Below are 19,704 nucleotides of genomic sequence, written 5' to 3'. Positions count from 1 at the left end.
ACAGAGTGGAGAGAAAAAGTACAGTTGTAGATGTTAGAGTGTATTCACTGTTGCAGTCATTACAATTGGGTAATCTGCTGGCAGGTTGCCCTCAGTTGGCCTGAATATCAAAGTCTTGGGTCCTGCAACGGCTGCCGTCTCCTCTTCCATGACGTCAGGTCATCAGGGATATAAAACATGCAGCAGACACAATTTTCTTTAAGTTTTTGTGCCCCAGATGTCAGGTGCCCCCCAAATGGGGAGCAAATATATATATATATATATATATATATATATATATATATATATATAAATGCAATTGTAACAACATAAACTTTACCTTCATCTAAAAGCAAATACACCACAAAGGCTGTAGAATATAGTGAAGGAAAGAGAATTTCTAGAAAAAAGGGGGATGGCGGGTGGGTAACCCGGATTGCAACAGTAAATACACTTGAACATCTACATTTATGGTAAGTGTACACAACTGTACTATGAAATTTGTGTTTCACTGTTGCAGCATTACATTTGGGTAGAATCCCAAAGCTATGGATGGGAGGCTGGAACTAAACAGCATTAGGAGTGGGATGCTGGAACTAAACAGCATTAGCAGTGGCTAGAAGGCCCTGCAGAACTGCAGTGGCAAAGCCTGCTCTGGACTTAGAGAAGAGAGGCAAATGATAATGCTTTGTAAAAGTATGAACAGAGCTCCAAGTAGCAGCTTCTAGAATGTCTTTGGTTAGCACCCCTCTGAGAAAAGCTACCGAGGTAGATGCAGCCCTGGTAGAATGTGACCCGATTCCCTTGGGCACCAGTTTACCATGATGCAAATAGCAGAAACGAATGCAGTGGCTTATCCACTTTGAAATAGTCTGCTTTGAAATAACCTTTCCCTCTGATCCTGCAGCAAATGCCACCAGTAGCTGCTCAGACTTTCTTAGAGATTTGGTCCTGTTTAAGTAGAATCTTAGTTGGCTGTGTACGTCCAAGGAATGCAGAATCCACTCCCCCTTGTTCTTTGGACTTGGATAAAAAGTTGGCAGGTGAATAGTTTGGTTAACAGCCACACTGGATACCACCTTAGGCATAAAGGAGGGATTGGTCCCAAGGGACACCCTGTCTGGGTAAAATGTAATAAAAGGCTCCACAGCCATGAGGGCCTGTAGTTCTGAAACCCTTCTTGCTGCAGTGATTGCCAGAAGGAAAGCTGTTTTCCAAGATAAAAACTTTATCCGCAGTAGCTGCTGGTTCAAATGGAGGCAGGGTGAGCTTTAAAACACAAAATTGAGGTCCTATGCAGGAGTTGGTGATCTTCTGGGAGGCCTTAAATTTTTGGCCCCTCTAAGATACTGTTTTAGCAGAGGATGAGAAAAGATGTGAGGCTCTGTCTTGTAATGAGCCGAAATGGCAGAGGCATGTTTTTTTATTGATGAAAAACTCACAGCACAGCAACAACGTAATGAAAACAAAGGTACAGGACGGCACAACGAGTCCTCAGCTGGAACAGGTGACAGTTTATTAAAAAGAACAACGCTGATGATCCACAACAAATGTAATAAAGGATATAATAAGAACAATAATCCAAAACGTGGTCGACAGTTAAGCGCTTTCATCTGGCTATGCAGACTTCCTCAGAACTGCCATAATAAGTACAACTTTCTTTTTATATTAAATTTTAAAATAAATACATTTATTTAATCATTAAATATTTAAATATTATATTAATTAATTAATTATTAATAATTTATCACATTCATTTGCATTCATTTTCAAATGCTAGTATTTATTAATACTCGGAAGATTTATGTTTTATTATGGAATTTATTATTATTACATACTGAATTAATTCATGTACGCGTTTAAATTATGTAGCCCTCAAATGTGATTAATTGTGATTTTTAGTAATTTTAAGGAAGATTATTTAGTCTATAGATGAAGTTTTTATATGACAACTTTATTTAAATATTATAATATTCAGATATATGCATGTGATGTTTACAGTATATTTATGTATATATGTTTGGTTTATATGGTTCGTATGAATAGTTTTAGTTTAGTATTTATTGTCTACACTATAGTTGCAGTTCACCCAGAATTAGGTAGATATCTTTTTAAGAGTTTGAATAATGGTTGGCGCCAAAATTTAATATAAAAAGGAAGTTATACTTGTTATGGCAGTTCTGAGGAAGTCTGCATAGCCAGATGAAAGCGCTTAACTGTCGACCACGTTTTGGATTATTGTTCTTATTATATCCTTTATTACATTTGTTGTGGATCATCAGCGTTGTTCTTTTTAATAAACTGTCACCTGTTCCAGCTGAGGACTCATTGTGCCGTCCTGTACCTTTGTTTTCATTTTTATTGATGAAAAAGATAGGCCCTTGTCAAGCATCTCAGTCAAGTACTGTAAAATTTGAGGAATATTTGGCTTTGCTGTGTCAGTCCCTTGTGCTTGGTTCCAAGCACAGAATCTCTTCCACTTATCAGATTTTCTAGTACTAGACCTTCTGGCTTCCAAAATGACATCCATCACAGATTTACTGAGACATGTTGTTTGAATAATTACATGATCAGCCATGCTGTCAGGTTCAGAGTTTGGAGCTGATTGTGCAGAATTTGATTGTTCTGCTGAGACAGTAGATGAGGTATTTGAGGCAAGTACCAAGGAGGGAGTTGAGACATATTTCTTAGAACTGGGCATCAGTGCTGGCGAGGCCAGTCCGGGGCAATTAGGATCATTTTTGTTTTTTCCTGTCTGACCTTTAGTAAGACCTTGGGAAGAAGAGGCAGAGGAAGAAAGGCGTAGACTGATGGGGCATCCACTTTCCATGCTTGTCTGTGATAAGTCCTTGTGCAGAATTTGTCCAGTTGATAATTCTGGGGAGAGGCAAATAGATCTATGTCCGGGCTCCCCCATTTCTCTGTTATCATGCTGAAGACTTGTGGATCCAGTTTCCATTCGTGATGGTCCATGAGATTTCTGCTTAGGTCGTCTGCCAGAGTATTTTGTTTTCCTGGCAGGAACTGAGCTTGAATATGTACTTGGTAAGTCAAGGTTGTGTCCCACAATGCCATGGCTAGTCTGCAAAGTGGGTAGAAATGTGTATCCTCTGCTTGTTTATGTACCACATAACCGTGGTGTTGTCCGTCTTTATCAGTAGTTGTCCTGGATGAAGTAAGTCCTTGAAGGCTGTCAGGGCATTCTGAACAGCTAACATCTCTTTCTGGTTGATATGCAGATGCATTTGTTCTGGGCTCCATATCCCTGAATGCATCTCCCTGCCAGGTGGGCCCCCCCAAGCATAGTCTGATGCATCTGTAGTTAGGGTTTGGGTGGCAGGGGGTAGAGTGAAAGACTGTCCCATGTTCTGGTGACATGTCTTTGCCCACCAAAGAAACTCCTGGTGTAGGCAGGGAATGAGAGGAATCATTGTTTCCAGACTGTGACAATGTTGACTCCATAAACTTTTTAGATACCACTGTAGTTTCCTCATATGCAGTCTGGCATATGGAATTAGTAGAATGCAGGATGCCATGAACCCCAAAGCCTGCAGAATTTGTCTTGCAGATAACTGGCTTTTTGTTGCCAAAGCCTGCAGAATTTGTCTTGCAGATAACTGGGTTTTTGTTGCCACTTGTTTGAAGTATGTTGTCAGTTGCCTTTGTTTGTCTGGCGTAAGGTAAGCCATCTGGGCAGTTGTATTCAAGTTTGCACCCAGGAATGTAATTATTTGAGAGGGTACCAGTTGTGATTTCTTTTTGTTTATGGTGTACCCTAGGCATGCTAGAAGCCTTTTTACAAATGCCAGATGTTGAAGATGAGTGTCTTTGTCCTCGGCTTGAATGAGACAATCGTCCAGATAAGGACACATTTGCATGCTTCTTTGTCTGCAGAATGCAGTTACTGGTGCCAGGCACTTTGTAAAGACCCTGGGCGCAGTAGATAAGCCAAAGGGCAGTGCACAGAATTGGTAATGCATAAAACCAGTCTTGAAGCGGAGGTATCTTCTGCACGATTCCCTTATTGGGATATGCAGGTATGCCTCTTTTAAGTCTAGAGTCACTAGCCAAGCGTTCTTGCCCAGCATAGGCAGAAGCTGTTGCAAAGTCTTTTTTTTTTAATTTTGGGATGTCCAAGAATGTGTTCAAAATCGATAAATCCAGTATTGGGTGCCAGGCATTGTCTTTTCTGGGTACCAAGACAGTCTTGAGTAAAATCCTTGTCCTTTTTCCTGCTCTGGTACTGGCTGAATAGCTCCCATATCCATGAGGGATGTAACTTGTTTCTGAGCTTCTGCCCATTGATTTTGTGGCAGATCTGGCCAACCGTTTGGAATTGGCAAGGTATGGAAATGAATTCTGTATCCCTGGGATACTATGTTTAATACCCACTTGTCCTGGGTTATTAACTGCCAATTTTGAACATGAAGTGCTAGTTTTCCCCCTAAGGGGGCTGCCAAAAGATAAGTGCTTGGTGATGGCAGAGGGAAGTCATTGAGACTGTTTACTGTAGGGTTTATACTTTGTTTCCTCCAGATTTGGAGGTAGAGGCACCCCATTGCTTTGACCTGTAAGACCCCTGTGATTGGTATCCAAAGCCTTTTGAGCACCTGGATTTGCCCCGTGAGGCTACAGGAAAGGACCAGAGTGTCAAACAGTCACAGCCCTTAAGGCCAAACAAAATGCCAGACACACTTGTCATTGGTGATTCCATAGTCAGACACACTGACATCCCGCTCACCAGACTGAGTAAGGAGAAGGTCACAGTAAGCTGCCTGTCGGGCGCTAGAATCCGCCACATAACGCAAGCACTCAGGTCTCTCAACAGCAGGTACAAGTACGACTCAGTCATTGTCCACGCTGGTGTCAACGACCTGAGACGTACCTCCTTGGACTACATGAAACGGGACATCGAGGAGCTCTGTGATTATGTAGCCCAGGCAGGTATGACCCTGACCTTGAGCAGTATCCTACCTTCACCTAGAATGATGCCACAATACAGTGATAAGATGATCAGCTTTAATAATTGGCTTAAATTCTGGTGTCATTCAAAGGGGATCCAATGTCTGTCTGCCTGGGATGACATGCTGGACAAGCCACGCTGCTTCGCAAGGGACGGCTTGCACCTGTCACCCCTGGGCTTCCGGATATTGGCAAAGGCTCTTGCCACCCCATAGTGCCTTTTTTAGGCAAGGCTCAAATTCTAAACCTACCACCCTAGAACAACAAAAAGGAAAAAAACTAAGGGTAATGCTGCTCAATGCCAGAAGTCTTAATCTCAAGATGCACGCACTCGAGGCCCTTCTCAATATGGAGAACATAGATGTCTGTGCTGTGACAGAAACCTGGTTCAAGGCTCCTGAGAGCACCCCAGCACTAACAGGTTTCACCTCATATCATGCGTTCCGGCCCCAAAATCCGGACAACACCAAGAAAGGAGGGGGGGTGTCCATATTCATAAAGGACACCCACACCTCAAGGTTGCTGGCAATGCACGATGCATCGGAGATCATCCAGGTGCAATTAACCATAGGCAAGACTGCTCTGCAATTTGTAGCATGTTACAGGCCACCCTCTCAAACTCAGGAACCTCACATGGCCTTCCTGAAAACATTGGAGGAGATAAATGTATCTCCAAACACCATCATACTAGGTGACTTCAACTACCCTAATATAGACTGGGAACACTACTCAAGCCCAAACACTCTAACCCAAAGATTCCTGGAGTTCATAAACTCAAATGCCATGGAACAACTAGTCACCATCCCCACAAGAGGAGAAAACATACCTGATCTCATTATCACGAACATGGGATCAAAATGTTCAACACCGGAAGTATACCCCTCACTGGTGAGATCAGATCATAAACTAATCTCGCTGGAGGTCCTCATCCCGCCCCCACCTGAAACAAAAAAGACCACAGTGAAAAACTTCTCAAAAGCCGATTTCACACTTCTAAAAACTAGTGTGGTCTCCTTTAAGGCCCCTGAGCCAGTGGTAAACATTACTCAAACCGCTGAATCACTTACAAATGCCTTCTACCAGCACCTACAGGACTGCATGGATCAGGCAATCCCAAACAAAACTAAGACTCTCTGTACCAAAGGCAAGCGTCCAGTCTGGTGGACCCCAGCCATAAACAAGCTCTACAACAAAAGGAGGAAGCTACTACAAGATAGAGCAAAATCCTTGAAAGGTAAGACACCTTTGATCATTACAGGTAAAAAACTAAGAGCTCTCATAAAATCATCCAAGGCAAATTTTGAGAGAAAAATTGCCAAGGACTCTAATGACAATCATAAGGCCTTCTTTAGCTATGTTAGAAACCTAGGAGGAAACTCCCAGATATGCTCAGAATTAGTTCAAAATGATGTGAAAATTACTGAACCTACACACATTGCCAACATACTGGCTGACAGGTTCAGTGCAAACTTCTCCCCCCCTCCCCCCCAAAAGGAGAGATATCTATTCCAGAGGATTGTAGCCCCCCAAACATCTCCAACGCCCAGGTGAGAACTGCCCTCACTAAGGCAAAAACACAGCATCCATGGGACCGGATGGTGTCCCGGCTGTGTGCTTCACGAACTCAACGAGGAATTAAACCCACAGTTAGGACAGCTGTTTAATCTTAGCCTCACCTCAGGATACGTACCCAAGGAGTGGCGCACGGCGACTGTGGTCCCACTTCATAATGGCGGTGCCTCCACAGACCCTGGAAATTACCGCCCCATTAGCTTGACAAGCCTTATCTGCAAAGCCATGGAGAGGATCATAATGGAACTCATAAATAAAGACATAGGGAACTTGCAGACTTTGGATCCAACCCAGTTTGGCTTTGTCAAAGGCAGATCCTGCCTCTTAAAAACTTGGTTGACTTTTTCGAGACAGTCACCAAGGCCATTGATGAGGGAAAGGCAGTCCATACAGCCTACCTTGACCTGGCAAAGGCCTTCAACACAATACCCCACTCAGGTATCATCGAAAAACTCATCAGCTTGAATGTAAACCCATACATCACAAGATGGGTTGCAAACTGGCTAAGTGACAGAACCCACAGGGTCAGAGTTGCTGGAGCCATGTTAGACTCAAAGCCTGTCACAAGTGGTGTCCCACAGGGCTCAGTCCTGGGTCCACTCTTGTTCGGCATCTACTTTTCTGAAGTACAAGCAAACACAGGAGGGTTATGGCTGACAAAGTTTGCAGATGACTGCAAACTGGCCATAGTCGAAACACATCTGACACAGATATCCTCCAGAAGGGCCTCACAGAAACGGATAACTGGTGCCAGAGCCATGGCCTGAAGTTAAACGCCAAGAAATGCATAGTCATACCCTTCGGGAAAAACAAGGTTACCCCTAGCTACCATATAGGTGGCAATCCACTGAGCACAGAAAAAGTCATCAGGATCTGGGGACCCAGGTTGACAGTAGCCTTCGCTTGACACTCATGTTGCTAAAGTAGTTAGGAAAACCTTCTATATCGCCCACCTGATCATGAAGGGATTCACATCTAGATCAAGGGAGGTCATCGTCCCCCTGTACTAATCACTCATTAGACCTATGATTGAGTACAATGCCCGCTCGAATGTATCTGACCAGACACCTGCTGCAGCTTGAAAGGCCCCAAAAGTTCCTCACCAAAAGGATAAAGGGTCTCAAAAATATGTGTTATGCTGCCCGACTGAAAGAACTCCAGCTCTATTCAGTCTCATACCGCTTGCTCAGAGGTGACCTGTGCCTGACATATAAGGCCATGTCAAACCCAGATTTGATGAATATGCTTCACCTCAAAAAATCTAGATCCCTCAGAACCACAAGGGCGGGAGACTTAAACCTTGACACGGTTATAAATAGAATGTGCTGGAGGGACAGATTCATCACCCAGAGACTCCCTATGCTGTGGAACAAAATCCCGGTACATGTGAGGCAGAGCACCTCTCTGGCCTTGTTCAAGAGGAATCTTGACCAATGGATGGGAGATCGCAGATATACCCCAGGGATTACTTCAGTGTCACTGCTTGACAGAGGCACAGCAAAATGATAGGCATAGTTTTTATTCAAACTAAAGGGGTGGCGAAAGCCACATAACTATGGGCTTGGCTTATAAATGCCCTTGGGCAGATAGCCTAGTATGAACCTATGAACCTATGAACCAATTGTTTGTAGGCCAGTGCCTACTGAATCTTGGTGGCTGCACTTGTAAGAAGTCTTTTACAGTTTGCATAGACTTTGCTTTGTCGTCTATTTTCTTTAAAACCTCCTCTGCCTTATTACCAAACAGAGTATCATGCTGTAAATGTGCATCCAACAATTTAGCTTTAACATGATCAGGCAGATTTAACTGCGGCCCAGCAGGAGACCTCCAAGGAATCAAAACCACATTGCTTTCCAACCTGTTTTGCTGCATGCAATAATTCCTGTAATTCTTTATTTTCCACACATTCAGAAATCAACATAATTTTCTGTTTCAATAATCCCATAACATGCTGTTGATATTTAAGCATATAAAACTGGCAGTTTAAGGCCCTAATTGCCAAGGTTGCAGACGTATAAACCTTCTTTCCCCATCTATCCAGCACCCTGGAATCTCTATCAGAGGGGGTAGGATTCTTAGCTGTTGAGGCCTTTACACCTTTGGGATCCTGTGAGATAGTTTCAGGGTCAGCAGCAGGATTTCTGAATAAAAGTTTGTGGGAGTCAGGAACCCTGTAATATCTATCTGTCTGGCTTGCTAGGAGCCGGAGGTAGGGAATTTGGAGCCATGCTTGATTCCAAAAACACATCAACAATGTCTAATACAGGAGGTATGGCCAAAGGCCTAATGCTGAGGAAGAAGGAAATCCCTAAGCCTCTTTTTTGATTCTGAAAAATCTTGACTCTCCCAATGAAAATGCTCCATCAAAGTATGCAAGGTTTCTCAAAAAGAATAATCTTCAGGAGGAGATGCAAATGGGATGGATTCCTCTGCATCTGAATCCTCATAGGGTGGTATAGAAAACTCCTGATCAGAAGAGGAATCAGAAGAAATAGAAACCTGATCTGAAGATTCATAATCAGTGTCTTGCCTAGGCCTCTTATCGGGGGGGGTTGGGGGGTTGGGAAGCCCTGATCAAGGTAATTAAGTCTTCAGCCATTTAGCCTTAGAAGTTGTTTTTGTCTGTTTTTGAAGCCGGCGTCAGTTTTATATAGAAATGCTGAGGCCTGAAAACACCCTCAGAAGCCGGTGCCTGCTCAGCGGCGCAAGACTCATCTGAGGGAGAGACATCCATGGGTACAATACTCTGAGAATCTCGTGGCATGCCAGACTCCACATGGATCTCGGTAGAGGCCTGCGACTCGAAAGTAGCGGGTATCAGGGGCTGCAAAAGCTCCTCACTGAGTATCGGTGAACCGGCGACTGGCTTAGGAGAAGCTTTGTCGTTGGTTTTGGACCTCGACGGTCTCTGTCCTTTTCTTTGTGTTTTTTGTGAACTCCGGTAGTCGGATTGCTATCCGACAACATTTCAGGGTAGTTAAATCTGTTTCCAAAATATTCTGAAGCAAAGATATAACGACACTTAATAGTGCGTTGGTTAAATCTAGCAGAAAACCGACAGCGAGGCACGTTATGATCTGAGCCTAAGCAAGGAATACAGTACAAATGAAAATCCTTATGAGGTATTTGCTTCCCACAAGTAATGCAATTTAACTTTTACTGACATTGGTAAGGAGCAAGGAAAGGTTTCCCCAACGAGGTACTTAGCTTTAATTGAAGACTTCGGTTCTGAAACTCGAATGCAAAAATTTCAGGAGTCGGCCGATCGGCACTTGTGAACTGCTTCTGCTTTGGGCACCGCGCGGCAAAAAAAGACTGAAGAAAATGGTGTCAGCTGCATGTTTTATACCCCTGACGACCTGACGTCAGGGAGGGGGTGACAGCAACCAACACAGGACCAAGACTTTGATATTCAGGCTGACTGAGTGCAACCTGCCAACAGATTACCCAAATGTAATGACTGCAACAGTGAAACACGAAGAACATCTAGGAAAGAAAAGATGTGCTGGACATAAATGCCACTCAGTCACTACTACAGTCTCGCCAGTCTCGCGCTCTAACTCAGCTTAAAATTATCAAAAGATATATGACTTCGAAAGGGAAGACCCTCTCCCGTGAGGTGACGAGCAACGCAAAACACCAAGATGGGGTGACAAATACATCAATGGGGTGCTAGGCGTGTTACACTGAAACACTGTCAAGGGCCAAAAAATGGTAACAAAATGTCAAGGAAAAACAGGCACCATAGAAAGAATGGAGCCAAGGAAGAGGTCAAAGGGTGAAAGGGTTTAAGTGAAGGTCAAGGAGCACCCATACCTACATACATGTTAAATATAATGGGATGTCATGATGTACAACATGGCTAATGCTGCAGTCCTGTACACAACATAACACACCCAATATTGCAACCTAATACACAATGCACAGTCAAATTACGTCAAATATTGGTTTGCCAAAGCAATCACAGTACATCCTTCCTACAAGGTACTATTATGTTCTGGGAGGAATTTTTACAATGGTGTAACTAATCTTATTAATTCTAATAAATAATGGATTAAAAAATGAAACTCAAACTACACTACCTCTGAAGGTGAGCAACATGTACTTACTGCTTGGAGAAGACACAAGTTATCCCTCAAGGAGGCCAAGACGCCAATGAAGGAAACAACAAACATCACAATTCCCAGCAGGATGAGGATAACAGCCGGGGCCAGGAAGTGAACTTCCAGTGTCTTGTATTTCTGCCTTTCGACTTCAGCATAAATGCCAACAGCAAGGACAAAGGCTCCCAGCAACTGAAAAACAGAGAAACAAAAAACATCAGCAGAAAAAGAGAGGAGTGATGAGAAAATTAACACCTACAGGGTCTACGAATTCTACAAGCTCTGCCTTGCAGCACCAGATTTGTTACTAAACAGCATTTATTAAAATCATTTAATAGTTAACCACTGAATTCTAATGTTAATGTGAGTGATGTGCTTCCTGTAAACAAAATACAGTTGTGTACACTTACCATAAATGTAGATGTTCGAGTGTATTCACTGTTGCAGTCCTAACCAATGAGTTATCTGGCTCCTGATAGCCCTAGATCGGCCAGAATACCAAAGGTAAGTAAATATGACGTCGGCTGTAAAGGACATCAGGACGTCCAATATAAAAGGAGGCAGCTGACGTCACTTCCTCAGTCTTTCTTGCCATAACAGTCAGAAGCCTCCAGAAAATAAGGCTTAAACCAAAAGTAACTTTGGCAAATAATACCAAATTTAGCCTGTACCTTAGGAAAAGAGAACAGGAGAAGACCAAAAAGGGGGATGGCGGGTGGGTAACCCGGACTGCAACAGTGAATACACTCGATCATCTACATTTATGGTAAGTGTACACAACTGTACTATGTTCATCTTGTTTCACTGCTGCAGTCCTAACCAATGGGTTTATAACGAAAAGTCCAATGAAAAGGCAAGAGGAATCAAGAATTGGAGATAATGCCCTGCAGAACAGCAGTGGCAAAACCTGCCCTGGCTCTAGAAAACAAAGGCAAATTATAATGCTTTGTGAAAGTGTGAACAGAAGACCATGTGGCAGCCTCCAAAATGTCTTTAGTAGGGACACCCCTTAAAAAGGCTGCAGAAGTGGAAGCTGCTCTAGTTGAGTGGGTCCTAACCCCTTGAGGAGGAACCTTGCCATGAAAGGAATAACAAAAAGTAATACAATGTGCAATGCATTTAGAAATGGTTTGCTTAGAAATAGCCTTGCCCTGGGCTCCAGGGGCAAAACTGACCAATAACTGTTCTGATTTCCAAAGGTCTTTAGTCCTGTCCAGGTAAAACCTGAGCTGTCGGTGCACATCAAGAGAATGTAGGATCCTTTCACCTCTATTCTGAGGATTAAGAAAGAAGGTAGGAAGGTGTATGGACTGATTAAGAGTCAGGCTAGAAACCACCTTAGACAAAGGAGGGGTTGGTTCTCAGAGAGACTATCTGCATGGAAAATAAGAAAAGGCTCCAAGGCCATCAAAGCATGCAGCTCCACAACCCTCCTTGCTGAAGTTATAGCCAAGAGGAAGGCAGTCTTCCAAGAGAGAAACTTTAAATCTGCATTAGCAGCTGGCTCAAAGGGAGGAAGAGTGAGGTTCTCTAGAATTAAGATCCCAGGCTGGAGTAGGTGCCCTTCTGAGAGGTTTTAAGTTGCAAGCACCTCTGAGAAACATTTTCATCAGGGGATGAGAGAAAATGGGCTGTTCAAAAGAACAATGAGCAGAAATGGCTGAAGCATGGACCTTGATAGAAGAAGAGGAAAAACCACCCTGAAGCAAATCAGCCAGGTATTCCAGGATCAGAGGAAGGGTAGGGTGAGAAGAAGACTCCCCTCTAGCCTGCATCCAATGAGAAAATCTTTCCTTTTTGCCAGCGTAGGACTTCCTAGTGGTAGGCCTACTGGCCTCCCTCAGCATGTCAATCACCTGCTGGGAAAGGGAGGCCATGCTGCCAATGTAGAGACTGAAGACGAGGATGTAGAAAGCTTCCCCCTTCCTGAACCAAAAGATCTGGCTTCAGAGGAAGATTCTAAGGAGGAAATTGGGAGAGACTGCAAAGCAGTGGATACCAATGCTGTATGGGCCAGTCTGGAGCGATGAGAATAGTCCTTGGTCGTTCGTCCCTGATCTTCAATAATACTCTGGGAACAGTCTGGAGCGATGAGAATAGTCCTTGGTCGTTCGTCCCTGATCTTCAATAATACTCTGGGAACAGTCTGGAGCGATGAGAATAGTCCTTGGTCGTTCGTCCCTGATCTTCAATAATACTCTGGGAACAGTCTGGAGCGATGAGAATAGTCCTTGGTCGCTCGTCCCTGATCTTCAATAATACTCTGGGAACAGTCTGGAGCGATGAGAATAGTCCTTGGTCGTTCGTCCCTGATCTTCAATAATACTCTGGGAACAGTCTGGAGCGATGAGAATAGTCCTTGGTCGTTTGTCCCTGATCTTCAATAATACTCTGGGAACAGTCTGGAGCGATGAGAATAGTCCTTGGTTGTTCGTCCCTGATCTTCAATAATACTCTGGGAAGAAGTGGAAGAAGAGGGAAGGCATAAACTGACAGCAGCATCCACGGGAAGGACAGAGCATCCACTCTCCAGGCTCTGCTGTGATGCTTTCAAGGGTTCACCTCAATCAGACTTGGATAAAAATGACTTGCCACATTAAATAGTACTCCAGTTAACATTAATTACTTCAATTAAAAACAATTAACTTATTTAAAGTCATAACATTTTTAAACATCACAACGTACATAAACTAAAAACACTAGTGCTTCAACCGTCTCGCTTTCAGGAAAGGTTTAATGGAGACCATATTATTCAAACCAGGCGCTTTATCAGCACGCAGTAACATAATCCATTTTTGTTCAGCCGCCTCAGTAATATTCCTCAAGTCTCTTCCCCTTTTCCTGACTGCAAGTATTTCCAGGACCAGAAACTTAAACATATGTTCACTACCTTAATTCTTGGTGTGCATAGCCAGGGCACAGCTTTCCTTGTTATTTCTTAGATCCCTCATATGTTCAAGTATCCCTGTCTTTAAACTGTCGATTACTCATGCCAATATAATATGAAAAACATTTAACAGAATAGCTCAAATATATTACATTGACTGTTTTACAGTCAGCATAATGAGAATGCTCTATTCTAACACCTAGCTTAGGGTGTACAGGTGTACAAAGTTAGCACCTGTGTGTATATATGCACATGTAGTACAACTCCTGCATGTATATATACCTAATCTATCTGATCCAAGAGTAGTCCTATTTAAACTAGATTTATAACAAAGATGGTTCTTTAGAGTCTTATTTCGAAAGCTAAACTTAGATTTGTCTCCTACTATCTCCTTCAACCTATCCAAAGTTGTCTCCTACTATCTCCTTCAACCTATCCAAAGTTGTCTCCTACTATCTCCTTCAACCCATCCAAAGTAGAGTATATTCCAGTTCTTATTAATGACATCACAGATCATATTTATATTACTAGCATATATCAAAGTTATTCTCAAATCATTACTACTCTCATTAGTGATCTGTCGCAGCATCTCACTACTCTCAACACTACCTACATGGGGGTCACATACTGTTGCATTGTTGGTAAAGTATGGTTTACACCTACCATGTCTATCTTTCCATGCCTCTTTAATGTGCCTGTCTATATCTTCACTTTTATAACCCCTTTCTATAAAATCCAGTTTAAGGGACTCTAGAGCTGAATTCAGCTCTGCATCATCATTGTGTAATCTCATCAACCTGACCACCTGTCCTTTTATTATATTACGTTTGCAATGGTTCGGGTGCATACTTGTACTGTGCAATAGGTTATTCTTTCTAACTGGTTTCTTATACAAACTAGTTTTAACAATATTAAGCGAATGCTTACTAACAGTCACATCTAAGAATTCCACCTGTTGTAAACTAAAATTGTATGTGAACCTTTCCTGAAAGCGAGACAGTTGAGGCACTAGTGTTTTTAGTTTATGTATGTTGTGATGTTTAAAAATGTTATATATGGCTTTAAATAAGTCCATGTTTTTTAGCTGAAATAATTAATGTTAATTGGAGTACTATTTAAAGTGGTTGTTTTAAGTCATTTTTATCTAAGTGTGATGAAGAGGTGAACCCTTGAAAGTGCTTATTTACAATACATTGGATATTCTGCTGTGTTACATCCAATGCTACGGTGTCTGATAAAGAGGTGAACCCTTGAAAGCGCTTGCTTACAATAAATTAGATATTCTGCTGTGTTACATCCAGTGCTACGGTGTTTTTTTCTCATTTGCTTCTTTTTGCTCTGTTTGCTTTATTGCCTGAGGCTATATTTTTTGCTTATTCTGCTGTGATGCTGTCTGGTGCAAAAAAAAAAAAAAAAAAAAAAAAAGTGGTAGAAGGTGGTTGTCTGGGGAGGAGAAAAGATCCACCTGCAGTGTGCCCCAACGCTGAATGATGCTGCTCTGTTCAACTGCCACTCATTGTCTGGGGAGGAGAAAAGATCCACCTGCAGTGTGCCCCAATGCTGAATGATGCTGTAAAAGGCTGCTGTGTTCAACTGCCACTCATTGTCTGGGGAGGAGAAAAGATCCACCTGCAGTGTGCCCCAACGCTGAATGATTCTGTAAAAGACTGCTCTGTTCAACTGCCACTCATTCTCTGGGGTGGAGAAAAGATCCACCTGCAGTGGGCCCCAACGCTGAATGATGTTGTAAAAGGCTGCTGTGTTCAGCTGCCACTCATTGTCTGAGGAGGAGAAAAGATCCACCTGCAGTGTGCCCCAACGCTGAATGATGCTGTAAAAGGCTGCTGTGTTCAGCTGCCACACATTGTCTGGGGAGGAGGAAAGATCCACCTGCAGTGTTGCCCAAACGTTGAATGATGCTGTAAAAGACTGCTCTGTTCAACTGTCACTCGTGAGGATCCAGGGTTTGTCTGCTCAATTGGTCTGCCACAACATTGAGCCTTCCTGGAAGAAACTGAGCTAGGAGATGCAGGCCCAGGGATGCTGCTATGGACCAGAGATTTATGCTCTGCCTGCACAGGGGGTAAGAATGAGTCCCTCCCTGCTTGTTGATGTACCACATCACTGTGGTGTTGTCTGTTCTGACAAGGAGGGTTCCTGGAGAAAGAAGATGCTTAAAAGCTATTAAGGCCTGCTGAACTGCTATCAACTCCTTTAGATTTATGGGCAGGTGCATCTGCTGGGCATTCCAATGCCCCTGTATGCATCTGCCATCCAGGTGAGCTCCCCAGGTGTAGTCCGATGCGCCTGTGGTAAGAACTTGAGAGGCAAGGGCTGGGCAAAAAGGCATGCCTTTGTTTTGTAGACAGGCTGTCACCCACCATAGAAATTCTGTCTGCAGACATGGAAGCAGAGGAATCATCATATCCTGGTCATGTGTGTGTTGACACCAAAGGTTCTTGAGGTACCATTGCAATTTCCTCATATGCAGTCTTGCATATGGAATCATGAGAATGCAAAAGGTCATGTATCCCAGAGCTTGCAGGTATTTCCTTGCAGGGAGTTGGGATAGGCTTGCCAAGTCCTTGAAGTAAACTGAAAGAGTTGCCTGCTTCTCTTGGGTGAGAAGAGTCTTTACAAATTCTAGATCATTTTAACAGCTGTTCCTGAGAATTTGCTTGGATTAGACAGTCACCCAAGTATGGATAAATCTGAATTTTCTTCTGCCTGCAAAAAGCAATGACTGGAGCCAGGCACTTTGTGAAAACTCTGGGAGCAGTAGATAAGCCAAAGGACAGTGCAGAGAATTGATAATGTTACTTGCCCACCCTGAAAAGAAGGTACTGCCTGCAACTTTCCCTGATAGAGATGTGCAGATAAGCTTCTTTGAGATCCAAAGTTACCAGCCAGGAATCCTTTTCTAACATTGGCAGCAAATGATGCAGAGTGAGCATTTTAAACTTTGGAATTACCAAGAAAGAGTTCAGAATGGACAGATCTAGCACAGGACGCCAGGTGCCTTCTTTTTTTGGAACTAGGAAAAGTCTGGAATAGAAACCCTGGCCTACCTGCTGAGCAGAAACCGATTCTATTGCTCCCAGAAGTAACAGACAAAATTTGTTTTTTTAATTCTGCCCTTTGGTTTGGATGAGCATCCGGGAATCCTTTGGGTACTGGAAAGGTGTGTAAAGAAAACGTGTGTCCTAGAGATACAGTTCTGAGTACCCATTTGTTGTCAGTAATGGTGGCCCAGACATTTGCAAAAAAAGGCCAACCTTCCCCCTAAAGGACTCTCTGGGCAGTCAAGAACAGGCAGAAGTTGGGTAGAGTCACTGAGAATGTTTGGATGGAGATGCAGGCTTAGACCTTCCTGCATTGGAAGTGGAAGCCTGCCAACGTTTAGACCTTTGAGGGGTAGCCACCTGCCCCCTAGAAGATTTGTAACCTCTAGTCCTAGAACAGTTCTGCCTGTTGGTATCAGGGAACGTCCAACTCTTAGAAGGGTAATTCCTGCTAAAGTGAGGAGGTTGAACTTGCAGAAAGTATTTAACTTTCTGCACAGACTTGGCCTTGTCTTCCATCTTCTTGAGCACTTCCTCTGCTTTGCTGCCAAAAAGGCTGTCTTTATGCAAAGGTACATCTAACAGCTTAGCCTTAACAGGCTCTGGAAGGGGCTGTTCCCTGAGCCAAGCATGCCTTCTAATAACAGATCCAGTAGCTGTAGCCCTGCAGGAGGCTTCTAGAATGTCAAAAACCACAATGTAAAGAATGTTTATTGACAAGACTGACAGACTTCAGCAAATCCTGCATATCCTTACTCTCCGCCAAAAGCGGCACACCTGCTATCTTAGACTTAATAGCTTCCAAGGTGTGCGGCTGGTACTTCAGCATATGAAAAAGACAATTAGTAGACCTAATAGCAAGAGTGGCAGAGGTATAAACGTTTTTACCCCACCTATCTAGGTTCCTAGATTCCCTGTCAGAAGGAATAGGATTTTTAGTAACAGTGGCCTTAACTCCTTTAGGGCCTTGAGAAATAACCTCTGGATCAGCCAACGGATTCCTGAAAAGAAACAAATGAGAATCACGGACTCTATAGTACCTGTCAGGTTTCCTGGGAGCAGGAGGAAATGAATTTGGAGTCGAGGAATTTGAGAAAAACATCATCAACCACTTCCAACAATGGGGGAATAGTCAGACGCTTAAGCTGAGGCAAATCCAAAAACTCCCTAATCCTTTTCTTAGATTGGGGATAATCCTGACTTTCCCATTTAAAATGCTCCCTGAGAGTATTCAAAAGTATCACCAAAAGAGAAATCCTCTGGAGGAGAGGCAGAAGGGATGGACTCCTCTGCATCTGAATCCTCAAAAGGAGAAAAAAACCCGAGGAACTTCCTCTTCATCAGCAGAAATGCTAGAGAATCAGAAAAAGACAAAGGCTCAGGAGAGACATCCCTACCCCTTTTAAAAGGAGGAGGCTGTGAACCCCTAATAAGAGTCAAAAGGTCATTAGCCATTTTAACCATTTGGGATTGAGGGGAACGTGGAGCCTGCTTTTTCACAGGCTTATGACTGGAAGACTTACTTGCAAGTCTGAAGGACTTGGAGGCCTGGCAACTGCTGAAGTTGCAGTAGAGGTCATCGGTATGAGCTTGCTGTCTGAACAAAGAATAGAGGCCTCAGGACAATGCAGCCAGCTTACCGGCTCCGGATCCAGCTGAAGAGGCGACAGTCGAAAGGTCAGAAGGCAAAATGGAATCCAGAGGCCTGGAGGGCTCGGAAATGGTCTCAACTGAGGCCGGCGGTTGAAAATCCGTGGGCTGCAGGGGCGCCTCACTGGCTACCGCATAACTGACGACCAACTTAACATCATCCGAGGACTTGACCCTCTGAAGCCTGTCGTGGTCCTTATCCTTACACTTCTTGGGGAGATCCGAAGCCTGAAGACCAATGGACTCCATACCGACAAACTTAGGCCAAACTCCAAAATGTTAAGTTAAAATCTTAGCCCGAAGACGAATAGTACGCGGATTAAAGTAAGCACAGAGGTTGCAATTAGGAACATCGTGGTCAAGGCCTAAACAAATACAATAGGAATGAAAATCTCTATGGGGAATCTGCTTTCCACGGGTAAGAATTATGAACCTTTTCTGATATTCGTTAAGTCAAGAAAAGAGGATCTCCCAACGGGGTACTTAGCTGTAGTTGAATTCAACTTTGTAGTCGGAAACCAAAAAGGTAAACTGCCGACCGGCACTCGTGCAAAAAATGCTTCTGCTTCAGGCTCCGCGGCAAGGAAGACTGAGGAAGTGACATCGGCTGCCTCCTTTTGTATCGGATGTCCTGACGTCCTTTACAACCGACGACAGCCGAGGTCATATTTACATACCTTTGGTATTCTGGCAGATCGAGGGCTACTAGAAGCCGGATAACCCATTGGTTAGGACTGCTACAGTGAAACACGAACATCTACTGACTCAATTACATTTTCAAATGAACTCCTATGCTTACCAAGTGCTACATATTTTGCATTTTTTAATTTATAGATTTACTGCTTTATTTATTTACATTTGTTTACCGGGAAAGTTCGACTGGGTCAGAAGTCCATTTTCAGTGGAGACACAGGGAGAAAAGCTCCACAGGGAGTTTAACCTCAGCACAGAAATAAATAGGACATGCTGGAGGGACAGATTCATATCCCAGAGGATCCCCTCACTCTGGAACAAAATCCCAATCCATGTTAGGCAGAGCCCCTCGCTGACCCTCTTCAAGAGAAATCTTGACGAGTGGATGGGAGATCATAAGTTTACCCCTGGGATCTCTTAAGGTACAGTAAACTAACTTAAAAGGGCTTCCTTCTGTGACCTACTATACAGAGGCACAGTTAACTAATCTAAAAGGGTGGTGAAAGCCAAATACACTCCGGCTAGGCTTATAAATGCCCTAGGGCAGATAGCCTAGTATCAACCTATGAACCTACATACTTTCGTGTACACATATATTGTACACACATACGCATTTATACCATCATGTACACATATATGCACTTATACCTTTGTGTAGGCATGTACTGTACACATACGCATTTATACCTTCATGTACACATATATTTACACATATGCATTTGTACCTTCATGTACACATACAAGTATTTATACCTTCATGTACATATATATGTATTTATACCTTCATGTACACATT

At 43.3% G+C, this 19,704-nt stretch overlaps 1 protein-coding gene across 1 annotated transcript in view; it reads right to left on the bottom strand.

The window, feature by feature from the left end:
• Positions 1-19,704, bottom strand: part of TSPAN15 (tetraspanin 15) — a 489,817-nt gene that overhangs the window by 400,263 nt on the left and 69,850 nt on the right. Inside the window, exon 2 of the mRNA XM_044055759.1 lies at positions 10,623-10,808. Coding sequence (XP_043911694.1) covers positions 10,623-10,808 — 186 coding nt within the window. The remainder of the gene's footprint in view (positions 1-10,622; positions 10,809-19,704) is intronic.

This window comes from Protopterus annectens, chromosome 14.part0 (genome assembly GCF_019279795.1).
Source record: "Protopterus annectens isolate FY-2018-M chromosome 14.part0, PAN1.0, whole genome shotgun sequence".
In the NCBI taxonomy this organism is placed as follows: Eukaryota; Metazoa; Chordata; order Ceratodontiformes; family Protopteridae; genus Protopterus; species Protopterus annectens.
The sequence above is the reverse complement of the archived record's forward strand: the minus strand, read 5'-3'. Positions and strand labels throughout refer to the sequence as shown.